The 12,741-nt window shown below is 34.1% G+C and overlaps 1 protein-coding gene across 1 annotated transcript; it reads right to left on the bottom strand.

Moving 5' to 3' along the window:
* Positions 1 to 5,097: 5,097 nt before the first annotated feature.
* On the bottom strand, positions 5,098 to 12,741 carry LOC133204689 (probable cytochrome P450 49a1). The gene is made up of 10 exons (XM_061340432.1): positions 12,725 to 12,741; positions 11,791 to 12,005; positions 10,546 to 10,771; positions 10,008 to 10,186; positions 9,199 to 9,394; positions 8,906 to 9,068; positions 8,545 to 8,711; positions 7,489 to 7,570; positions 6,820 to 7,026; positions 5,098 to 5,214 (listed from the first exon to the last, which is right to left on the bottom strand). The coding sequence occupies exons 1-10, from the start codon at positions 12,739 to 12,741 to the stop codon at positions 5,101 to 5,103; spliced, it is 1,566 nt and encodes a 521-aa protein (XP_061196416.1). The 3' UTR covers positions 5,098 to 5,100.

Here is a 12,741-nt window from a genome sequence, read left to right as displayed (position 1 = left end):
CTGCCCTTCCATACAACCCATTTCTCTTTGTCTTTACCAGTAAAAGGAGGTAACTTACGAGAAAATTTTATAGGGCGTCGCTTTTGAGTTACAGAAGATGAATGACTCATGGTATTTGTAGGATCTGACCTAGAAACTGGAGGACAGGAATATGGGCGTCCATTATTAGGATGAACTGACTCATGCAAATTATCTGCAGATGAATCATCTTGTCAAATCATGAATTGGTAGTGAGAATTGGCGAGGGTTATCTCCCATGTCTAGGATGAACATTGGTTCATTACACCTATCTGATGTTATATGTTTTTGTTCATTTGTAATAAATAATTGAGACACAATTTCTGTGTTTATAGGATTCATTTGTAATGAATTGGGCATTATACATTAGATGTAGAATTTGTGCATGATGTATGCATAGTGTCTTCTACAGTATTTTTACCGTGTTGAACACTTTCATGTCCCAAATGACTATCATTTCCAGTTTTTAAACTGTTTTCAGAATTTATTTTGTCTACACGATGCCTATCACTTTTCTGTCTCACACTCGCACCGTCTGACATATCATCTGTTTCTACAACAACCAGACCCTTTCTGTTTTTCTTTCCCATGTTAATTATTGAGCACTGCCTACAAAAACAAAAATATTATACATCACCTTTATTTTTACCAAAAACTAGCAAAAATACAAAAAAGGTTCGTATCACTGGATACCTATAAAAATGAAAGGTATCCCGCCGTGGATGCCAGAAATGTAACGCTAGCGGTTCTGCTAGAAATTGTTTTCATGGAAAAAAATAATTCAACTCCTTTTATGAATGTACCATTCGCAAAGAAGACATAAGATTATAAACATTGAACAATTAAATTTATTAAGTGTATTATCAACAAACAATTTATTTAAACGACGACTTTCACAACACATTCATACCAAGCTAATTATAATAAATAAGTTTAATTTAAATTAAATGAATTTAAAAAAAAATCATACAAAACAGACTGAAAAACCACTCAAAAAATCTTAATATCTATTCCCAGTTATTTAATATCTATGACAACAAGTCGTAGTTATTTAGAACTTTGACTTGTTAAACTTAGCACCAGGCTTTTAACAGGTTAGCTTGTTAAACTCCTAAAATACTTTATTAATGAAGGACACAAGCCGTTGTTATCTACAACTTTGACTTGTTAAACCTAACAAGCATCACGTAAACACTAAGGGCAAAGAAAGATAACTCTAATAATCTTAAGTAAGTTTGTCGTGAAGCAACATTTAAAAATTCCCAAGTACTTTAATAAAATTTCTATTAAAATAATTGAAGAAAAATTTACGTATCTAGAAAAATTAAATTACTGTATGAAATAAAATAAATAATTGACTTTCGTTGAATTAATCAACTTTAGTCATCATAAAAGAGAAAGATAGCAAATGTATAACTTTAGTTACGTAGCACTAAAATAAAAATGGAATAAAATGGAGTAAAATTGCAAAAATAAAATAATCCTAGGTAAAATAATTAATGAAGAGGACTACTCAGTCATAGACTGTTGAGTCCTTAAAACAACCAATAGCGGACAATAGTATTTGACTATTTAATGTCCTACACGGTTAAATCCTCGGTTTAAATTAAACGTCACGGTCTATCACGTGAACAAGTGTCACCAAATATTCTATACAAGTAGAGCTTTTTCAAAAAGCTTACCGTCTTTAGCAACAACCTTAAACAGTAAACTGACCTAAACCTATCAGGCAGTATAATTCTTGAAAATTTCTTGGCTTTGTATTTCTTCATAAGTTTTTTCTGTAAAGTTTTGAATAGAACTATTTTGTGAGGGATTATTTATTTTAATGATAATTGGGAAATGATCACTCCCGCGTAAATCGTCGTGTACTGACCAACTAAGATCCAAATTGGCAAAAGTTAAAAAGGATCTACTAAAATTATATCTTTTGAGGAATACGAACCATTGTCCGGATGGAGGTAATTACTAGAGCCGTCATTAATAAGATTACAAAGATTATGATGTGACAATGGATTTATTGTTAATTGCTATTGAAGTACCGCAAGATGCTCTCTCAGTCTGAGCATAATAGTTATACATACTAAGTTTTTAAAAATTTTTTAATCTTTTTATTTTAAATGAAATATGTGGAAATAACGAACAGTATTCGAGCTCAAAAGTCCATTAAACATTACATAATAAGAGCAGAGCAAACACGGACTTCTAAGACATCAGAGGTGGGATCAGGTGTCATGGAGGAGTGAGCATCCCCTGCCGACCGGTCACACCGGCCTTGTGCTCCTTGTCATAATCGGGAAATAACGGAAAAAATACGTCGACAATTCAGTGTGTAAATGATAGCCTAACAATTAGTATGAAAAACGTCAGTCAGCATTTGACTTAATGATAGATTGTATTTGCTGACAAGGACATTGTATCGACCATAGAACTTACGAAATGATGACTTTAAACGAGACTGCTGATATTCTTGTTTCATCAACTTGTTTGTCAATAACTTACCTCGTTTTAGAAATTGTTCATACGTAGAGCATGCTCTGGCGTATCGAATCAACTGAGAGATATAAACCCCGTATGCAGGTGATAAGGGTATATCGCTGCATAAGTAAGAGAAGTTGTCGATTGAAAAGTTAGTCATCACGTTTATCATAAAGCTTTGTTGTTAGATTACCATTAGCGTCTTATTCTAATAAAATATCCAAATATGAAACAGATGTGTCAGACTTTGTGGTATCTTTTATCTCAAGCTCACTGGGATATATCGTGTCGACATAAGAATGAAAATAGCCATTGTTAATTGACAGTACGTCGTCGATATATCTAAATGTCGAGTTGAAGGCCACAGAAAGTGTTTTCCTCTTTCACGTAAAAGATTTTTAACAAATTCTGCTTCATATGAATACAAAAATAGGTCTGCTAATAACGGGGCACAATTGATACCCATGGGAATTCCAATAGATTGTTGGAAGACCTGGTCTCCTAACACCACATAGATATTGTCAATCAAAAACTCGAGCATCTTTTTAATGTCAACTTCAGAGTTCTTGTGTGTACAATCAGATTGTTTTTTAACAAAATGATTTTGCAAATGACCAATGAAAAGGTAAGTAAATTTACGAGTTCCATTCTTATTGAAAAAGCAGCTGTCAACGATTTCAGAAAGTCTGGACTTTAATTTATCGTGCGGAATCGTTGTATATAAAGTTGAAAAGTCTAAGTTTTTTATGTTGTTGATTTTGGTAAAAGTTTGTGATTTCAAATGTTCCATAAGTTCCTTGGAATGTTTTAGTATCCACATCTGATTTACACCACTTGTCGAATTGTTGTACAGTACATATTGTTGCACGGTACTCTTGTAGTTTCTCCTTCACAACTGTTAATATCTTAGTGAGGAGTAAAAAAAAGAGGCTTGGTAGAACATTTACTGGAACCCGCTGTGTATCTTTGTTTGTAGCGATTTTTATGAAGTTTCGGAATCCAATAGAGATATGGTAATTCAATTCATTTTGGTTGTTGGGAATATTAAAAATATTCAAAACTGACATATGATTTTGAAGAATTTCCTCCTTAGAAAGGGAGCTATAAGTATAAGTTGGATTACCACTTGTAGAATTAAATCATAGTTCCTCTAAAATACAATTTATATAATGAGCCTTACAAACAAAGACAATGTTGTTACCTGCTTTGTCAGCAGGGACAATGTGTCTCTTGTGTTAAATGTGTTTCTTGTAAACATATGGCTACCGGGCAGTGGTATTGAATAAGTAAAGACAAATTGTCAAAATTGATTTTAAAACCTCGACAATTCCATTGTGTTAACGTAGGATGATTCATTTTTATGTATTAAGAGAAATGGAGGATATCCTCCTTTTATTTTTCCTTCGATATACTTCGACTTGCGCGGAAGAGTGACAGGGTGACGGGTGTAATGTCCATCTCCTCGAAGACTTCAAACTTATTTGTGAAGGGAGACGGCATCTCGTGCCCCTTTGGGTAGCCTATCACTCGACTGTTTTCGGGTGTTTTTTGAGGGGGATCTGTTTTGTCTTCCATTTGATGGATCCGTAGCTACAGTTTTGATGCAGCCGCAGCTGCAGGGCCTGCAGAAGCAGGTATTGAAGTAGATTTACTTTTGTCATTAGCTGACAAAGTTACTTTACATGAGGTCTGCTGTTACAAACGGCATAAGAATGTTTTCCTAGTGTAATTTTTACATTAAAAAGAAAAAAACAAGTCGGTCCTCTGAAACATGACAACACTAGTTCCCGAAGCTTTCGTAGAAATTCAGTGTCCGCTGTTCCGGAATCGAACCGTTCCTGTAAGCGGTAATTTGGCATAACCCTCACTGAAGTGGAGTGAGTTTTTCGTCTACTGATCATGCTATCATGGCAATTTCTCGACAAAACTCATTTGAAACAAGCATTCTGAGAGTATTGCATTAGCAATACTAGTCCCCTACCGGCAAGTGTAATCTGGTTCCCATTAAAAATTGAAAATGCCATAATTCCGTCAAAAATCAATGAAGCGGAACGAAATGCAAACTTGATCTATAACTCATCAAGGTAAAGTCAAATACCAAAAATCAGCTCAATATCTGCAAGCTTTTAGAAAACAAATGCGGAAAACCTTAAAAAATTGAAAAGGTCTAATTTCCGTAAAAAATAATTGAAGCGGAAAAAAATGCAAACTTGATCGTAACTCATCAAGATACACTCATATTCCAAAATATCTGCAAGCGTTTAGAAAAAAAATGCGGAAAACCAAGTGGGACAGACTGACAGGCAGAGGGACAGACAGACGGACGGACAGACTAAGAGGAAACCAATAGTCCCCTCCGGTTTCACCGGTAGGGGTCTAAAAACAAGAATAACATTGACAATTATTATTCTTCCTTTAAAAAAGTTGAAATCGCTAAAAATATATAATTGTTGTGATATATATATAAACTAATGCTGACATATGTTTTACGATTATTTCACATTTTATTAATGTATATCTATAATTCTACTAATTGTCAAAATGAACATTTTAAAGTTCAGCTTATGAAAATGTACAATTTTTTTAATCGTCTTCAATTCTTGGTTATCTACTTTTAACGATGAAAGATACTGGAGTGACGGGTGTTCGAAATGTTTTATCCTTATAGATAATTTTACTGGTTTCCTGGGGTAATGTCAGGCGGAAATTACGCAACAGCTAAAAAAGAAAATAAAAAGCATGTTTTACTGAGATAGAAATCTCGGAAATTTGTCCAAAATCAAAGGAATATATTTTTGTAATCACATACATTCTCTACTGGACTGGATACATTCTCCGGATGCTTTGAGGAATAGTCAGTTGCGTACATGTATGCACAAGAATGCAAGTCAGTTCACCCCCAAAGATAACGCCCTTGGGAACAATTCGTATTACTCGAATAAAAATCATAGGCAAAACTTTCTTGAAATGTGTACATTGTATTCATTAATTTATTAGCGTATCCAAGACAAGACCTGAATCTACTCTTATATATTCTTATCTGTAAATTAAAAAATCTTCTATATTTATGTATATGGATAGTCAAAATAATATTTACAGTTAAAAACAGTTTCTTTTGTACAACTGTACAAGCATTTTAAAAAGAAGAAAGAAATCAGATGACATTACAGCTTGAATTAGAGACTTAATTACATGTAATTCAACGATCAGGCTTTTAAAAGATAGGACAATCTCCTGGGCATCACTTTTGTGCATCAAGGCTCGTAGGAAGCAATTTCAGTTGGAGGGGGAGGGTTACCTTGAAGGAATCTCTTTACAAGGAATAAAATAGGGATTTATACTGGCAAATAATTATTGAGGGGACACAACTTTAAATTAACCTTTCCTATATTTAAGTTTATACTGGCAAAATTATAGGGAAGGTGAGGTTGCACCCCAGGCCCTACAAGCCTGGCATCATATGCAACCTTCAACAGAGATGTCTTCCCTGTCAAGGTGAATAATACTACCGGTATATTGTACTTAAAACTAGACATTATTTCAAAGTCTGCGCTTGAGCAAAACATTTCACATGTGATGCATGGATGACCCTATTTAAAGGTGAAGGCTATATACAATAAACAATGGATGGTTTTATCAAATATTGATATCATTATTACAGTTTTAATAATTAGACTAAAACGTTAAATTATCGTGCAAAAATTTCACGTTTCAAAATAAAAGACATCTTTTTTTATAACACATACATGTACTTGCATTACCTAAAAGATTTCTGTTAGAAACACAAGATTTTGGTCCACGTATTGCAGACCTTTTTAAGTACAGCAGCTTGTTTCCAAACCATTTTTTCTCCGATTTAATACGTGCAACTTGAAACAAGTCATTTACAATTTTATTTTACTCATTGGGTTGTCATTTTCCAGGAGACTACCGAAATTTACTTCGAACATATGCTCCGTCATAACATTACTGATGGCAAACAAAGGGAAATCAAGAATAACAATGGATTAATTCACTTCGGAAGTGCAGTCCACTTTAGAAACCCGTAGACTTTGAATTAACTTCACACAAGGGGTCGTTTCGAAGAAGAAGGTTTGGGATGTTCTATTGATCAAACCTAGTTAATAGGCCAAGGTATTTATGTATTTCAAAATTATAATTTTAAAGTTGATGAAGTTGGTTTCGTTGGACAGACTATTCTGTTATGAATTTTTTTCTCTCATATTTAACAATCCTCTTTTAATTACAAATAGGTATATTTTAAACGTTTTTTTTCTGCTTAGCTTAGGATACACAGCTTATTTAGCGTAAAGAGATAATTACCTTTGCAGTGCAGATATAAATCTCTGTCTCGGCAAAAGTTTGTCCAATACACTTCCGTGGTCCGTAACCAAATGGAATATGTGCAAATGAATGTGTTGGAGAATATTTGTCACTAACGCGTAACCATCTTTCGGGAATGAATGCTTCAGGCTTTTCAAAGTATTTACTATCCTGACAAGTGATTCCAGAGCAAAACACTATGTTAGTCTGAAAGAAAAGGGAATATGGTGTAAAATTTTATACTGCGTAAACATGGTAAATGAAAATAAGTAATTGTAATAGAGTCGCGGAGTAAGGAGTTGATCCTTACGTCGCGGGTTCGAATCCCACTGCGGGACGTGGAGACCGGTCCTTCGGATGAGACCGTATAAACCGAGGTCCCGTGTTGCAGTAGGTGCTGGCACGAAAAAGATCTCTCACTGCTCAATGGCCCTAAGTGCCAAGAATAGGTCAAAATTGGCAGCTCTCCATCGGCAAATGGTGGCGTATCCATATGAGTGAAAAATTCTCGAGAGGGACGTTAAACAACAAACAAATAAGAATACGACAAATTATGTCTATAAGTTGAATAGAATTTATACCCTTAACATCCTGTCAAACAAATGTCGATATGCTGCTTTATTAGATTAAAAAAGAAGTGAAAGTCAGGGAAAAGAAGGAAAAACGTACAAATGCAGGTATTCGGAAGCCTTTTATTGTAATGTCCTTATCCAAGCTTCTTGCAGTACCAACCGGAACAGGAAATACCAGTCTATAATGAGGTATTGTTATTTTTTAAACTTGAAATTGAACGTGAAATTGAATTAAATTATTAACAAAATTAATACTATTGTATAAGGAAATCGTTAATCGCCCCTAATTTTGCGAAAGCCCGGGACACTTAATCACAAGAACTTTGGCTTCAGCTTTGAAATTTAACCGATGCATTATCTGTAACAAGACTTTTCCGAATGCATGTACCGTCATTTGTGACAAGACTTTACATACAGTAATGTACTTTGTTTTTTGACCATGAAATTCGACCTACTTTTCAAAACTTTTGGACGTTTCTTTCCTTCTGAAGAAACAGGGCTTTCAAATAACCAGACCTTTCCGAATGAACTTCGATTTTTGACTTCATGACCTAGACCTCGAAGTTTGAATTCACAAAACTTAGATACGTATTTTAAAAATATGAAACTTTTTTTCAGTATGATAGACAGACAAGGCATTTTCAGTATGCCAATGTCATTGATCATTACACCGACAACAAATAAGATCCCGAAAGCGGGGGGCTACAATTCTCTAAATTTGCTTGTTGTGTTAATGGAATTCATTATACTACATGGGTTCTAAAACAGAAATAGAGTTCATTGTGTAGAAATTATTTAATATATAATGTTAATGACGAAAATTAAGCAAGAAGGATCGATATTTGAATAAATAGAAATAGAAATGTTGCAGAAATAACCGTGGTAAAAGACCACAACTTCCATCAATGCAGAAAAATACAAACGGATCAACCCAATCTTCAATTTTTATCCCTGAACATTCATTAATATTGTTATGTGTCAGTGACGTGTCCTTTATTCATTTCAAAGTGAGTAATTTCAAAAATGATCCCAATATTATATATCTCGAACTCAGAACTCGATCTAAACGAGTAACTATATTTGGTTGAAATTTATGATGTATAATTTAAACCATACATATCTGGGATACTACGCATCTTTGAAGTATGTTTACCGAAACGACTCTTTAAGACATGCTTTAAGGTAATTTAGGTGGCGAAAAACCGTTTCATCGATAGGACCGGATTTTGAGACATATGTCTCCAACTCTTCAAACAGTTTGTCTTGTTTCTCTGGGTTCTTCGCCAGATTGTAAAGCAACGTTGTCATGTTTGCTGCAGTCTGAAAATATATTTTGAGGAAAATTTTTGTCAGTCTAGCTGTAGTCGGCAAATTTGATGTAATATATTAATAAGATTACTAGATGTATTTTTTATTGTTGAAATTCCAAACAGCTAGCTATAGAGTTGGTCAAATTTTTGCAGTTGGTTATAATCACATAAAAGTTACTATTTAACATTTAAACGACTGCTTGCCGAATCAATACCACCAATAAAAACATCCATCAACGTTTTGGTGATATCTGCAGTCGTCATGTGTGGGTCAGATAGCATGTCGCCAAGAAGACTTGGATCAATTACTTCTGCATTATGAGACTGAATACGCTCTTTGTGTTTTGCAATATATTTCTGCGTCTGTCTAATCAGAAAAAGAATTAAATTCATAATGAAACCAGAATATCCATAAAAAATTTAGTGTCTGAAGTAGTGTAATCTCAGAATTAAATTCTTAATATCAGTACTTACTTTGTATTATAATCTCGTTTTACCTTCTAAGATAGTTTGCCGATTTTGCATACTTCCGATAAAATGGCGTTTGGAAAAGTTTGTACCATGGCATTATGTAAAACTGGTTCCCAAAACAGTCCAGAAATGTTTCTACATGCTGCATCGTTTCTGTTTTGATCGTTTGATCTGGAGATGAAATACATCCAAGACGTACCCCAAAACACATTTTACCAGCTCCTATAATAATTGCAAATCGGCTGAAAATTATACTTTAACAGAATCCAATAAAGAAAGTGTGTAATTAAAGCGACTCAAAATCCAAGACCTGCTTTCGTTGTTTTTTGAGGTTTTTATATTATTTGACGGATTTTTTTTTTATTTATTGAATTATTAGGTATTCCAAGTCACTTAGTTGACCTATTCCATTTTCGTCTGTAGTCAATCGTACATCGGTTATTAACATATGAACATTTTCAGCTTCCCTGAAATTACGACCAATTTCAGCCGATTACAGTGTTAAAAGGGAGTAAAAAATGTGATATTTATGATCTCTGTCTAGACATAATCGATATAAGAAAAAGGCATTTAAAAAAGTAAATTTTTAAAAGTAAAAGTTTACTTAGAATTTTAGTCATCTAGGGACAAGCTTCACAAATATGGTAGTTGACAAAGATTCCTTAGTTAATTATTAAATTCATGTCACAAGGGTCAAGAGATTCAGTTCAAGGTCACAAGGGTCAAGAGATTCAGTTCAAGGTGGCACTGAGTTAGTCATATCAAGAGAAAAACGTTGAAATCATGCAGAAAAAAAGTTGAATGTCAAGTCCAAAATTCTGTCGAATAAGTTTACCTTCTGTTGAGAATTCCATTAAATGCTGTATTACATCATCAATGCGATCTTTGCGACGGAATTTATTGACAAAATCATCGGCGATTGCACTAATAGCTGGCAGGTATTTATTGACCGACTTCCGTCGCAAAATAGCTCTTTGTGCTGTTTTCCTCAGAGCAAACCACTCTTCGTCATTTCTAAGAAACAGAATATTTTTTCAAAAACTATTAGTTCACTAAAAAACAAAAAAAAGAAGAAACAAAGAACAGAACATATACACACACTGACAAACTAGAAGAAAGTAAAACGAGAGTATCATTATGAAATAATTTACAGTAATAATCAGATTCTTGATGAAAATAGCAATACTATTTATCGAAATTAAAAAAATAAAGTATGAAGATATGAAAAATTATCACTTGTGTTCTATGCTTTATTCGATCAGAATTTAAGCAAACATTTTTGTATTTTAAGATTTGATAATAAATTAAGGGCACAGGAGTACTAACTGAGGTTAAGAACATGTAATGATTGGGATGAACATTTTATTTCTTACAATGCTGTTAGTCCAGGTTTTGTTCGAGTTCTTTTCGTGTACACCTTGGTTAATGGCAATATTCCACGATATGGGTACTGTCTATCATTTCGGAACACCTTTTCAACGTCCCGAGGATCAGCAAGAAAAACATACCAATCATTTCCTAGCTTCTGTTTACAAATTGGTCCATATGTTTTTGTCCAGCTTAAAACTCTTTGCTGCATGTTGTCTTTGGCGTAATTTGCTGAAAGAATACAGACATTTGAGATGTGCGACACCAGTCCTCTATACCAGTAAATAATATATACTATCGACAAAGAGAAAAAAAAATAAAAAAAATCTCTCGTGACTACACGTGAATGTCGATCTTTATGTCTTGCAGTTTAAATGAAGAAGGTGGGTTGGGGTTGGAAAACATTTGAAATAAATTCTTTGAACTGTATGGTGTAGACTAACTGATGAAGTAATGAAAATTAAAAGAGTGGGTTTTTTTTCTCTTGTATTAAAACAAATTTCACTTTACATAACACAAGTTGCGTATACTTAAAATACGTAATTCTAAATCATAATATAATTGGATAAAAAGGGTAGTAACTGTTCCTTCGCCAAGCCTTGGCACTCTGAAGTGAAAGTTGCAGGTCTTTTGGATGAGACCTCAAATACCGAGGCTCCGTATCACGATAGGCGTTGGCACGACAAAGACCACTCACTTCACAATGACCCTGAATTCCTAGTAAAGGTCTAAATATGAAGATTTTCTATGGTATATGGTGACGTCTCTATATGAGCGAAAATGCTCGAATGGAACGTCAATCATTCTAGATTTAAAAATTGTAAAACATAAGATTCATATGTCATGTTCTAAATTTTGAATTTACCGGGTGGGAGTAAATACAAAATTTAGAACATGGATATGATTTTTTATCCAACGAGGTGTGTGTTTTTTATCCCCGAGCCTTGGCGAGGGGATAAAAACACACAACGAGTTGGATAAAAGTCATATCCATGTTCTAAATTTTGTATTTACTCCCACCCGGTAAATTCAAAATTTAGAACATGACACATATGTAGCTATGATACGTAAACTTTGTAGCTGAATTGACCTGACAAGAAAACTTAACCTGTATGAATTCCGTGATATGATCCCGTTTAATAAATATGCGATTCTTCATATAAAGACGCGGGGAAAAAATAGAACTACTTGTCCCTATCTCCGTTTTCGAGCAATACACAATAAAGTCATTTATTCACTGTAAGACTTACTAAATGGTCTCATTTGCAAAATCAGTCCCAAATATGGCAGTTGGTATATACCAGATGGACCTGGGATTTCTTCGAATGGTCTTGAATTGGTTTCTGATAGTAACTCTTCATTTTGAAAACCCTGGATTTCAGCAACGGTTGAGGTGGATTGATTTTTTAAGTAAGTAGTCGTGGTAGTAATAAATGGGTGGTGCTCAGTCAGTCGGAGCATGCATCTGTACAAATTGAAATTTATAACTTAAAGGTACATGTTGTAGTAAATTCTGCAGAGAAAAAAAGGCTTGTTTGGGCACATGTTGTCGCCGGTCCCAATATGTTCTGAAGTCAATATGTGCACATATTGTCGCGAATGACATTATGTACATGGCGACAAAATGTACCGTCACAGGGAATAGTGCGGGGGGGGGGGGGGGGTTAATATGGGAGAAGCACTTTAAACTTGGTTTCATTTTACATGTCTACAAATGCCCGTGGAATTTACTTTAAACTGTGCTACATTTCTTAAAGATGTTTTACCTCATTAAGACATTCCAGTGATACAGGAACAAACAGTAGTAAGTAAATTAACATTATCATTGGTAATCAAACTTTAAGCGTATAATAACCTGCCAATCTGAGAAACAAACATTTGTAATTCTGAAATCGTCAGAAACACAATTTTTAAAAACAAAATGAGCAACAGGGACAATGTAAAAATATAATCCTCTTCTCTTTTGTTTGTTTGTTTGTTTGTTTGTTTTACAGAAAGAGGGAGCTAAGAATCAGTCCGAGAGTAAGGAACTAGTACGAAGACCATTCATTTACCAGTACTACTACTGTGTATATAAAGAATGTATATAAGGAGTGTTTTTATAGATCAGGAAAACGATAGAATGCTGCATATTAAACAACACATTGGATATAATACATTGAAAAGGACATCGATATAACTTACCTGCCTCTCAACTTCAT

This window comes from Saccostrea echinata, unplaced genomic scaffold, assembly GCF_033153115.1.
Source record: "Saccostrea echinata isolate AGI-Se365-2 ecotype Australia unplaced genomic scaffold, CSIRO_AGI_Sech_v1 ptg000054l, whole genome shotgun sequence".
Classification (NCBI taxonomy): Eukaryota; Metazoa; Mollusca; class Bivalvia; order Ostreida; family Ostreidae; genus Saccostrea; species Saccostrea echinata.
Note: the sequence above shows the minus strand (reverse complement) of the source record. Positions and strands in the feature narration are given on the sequence as shown.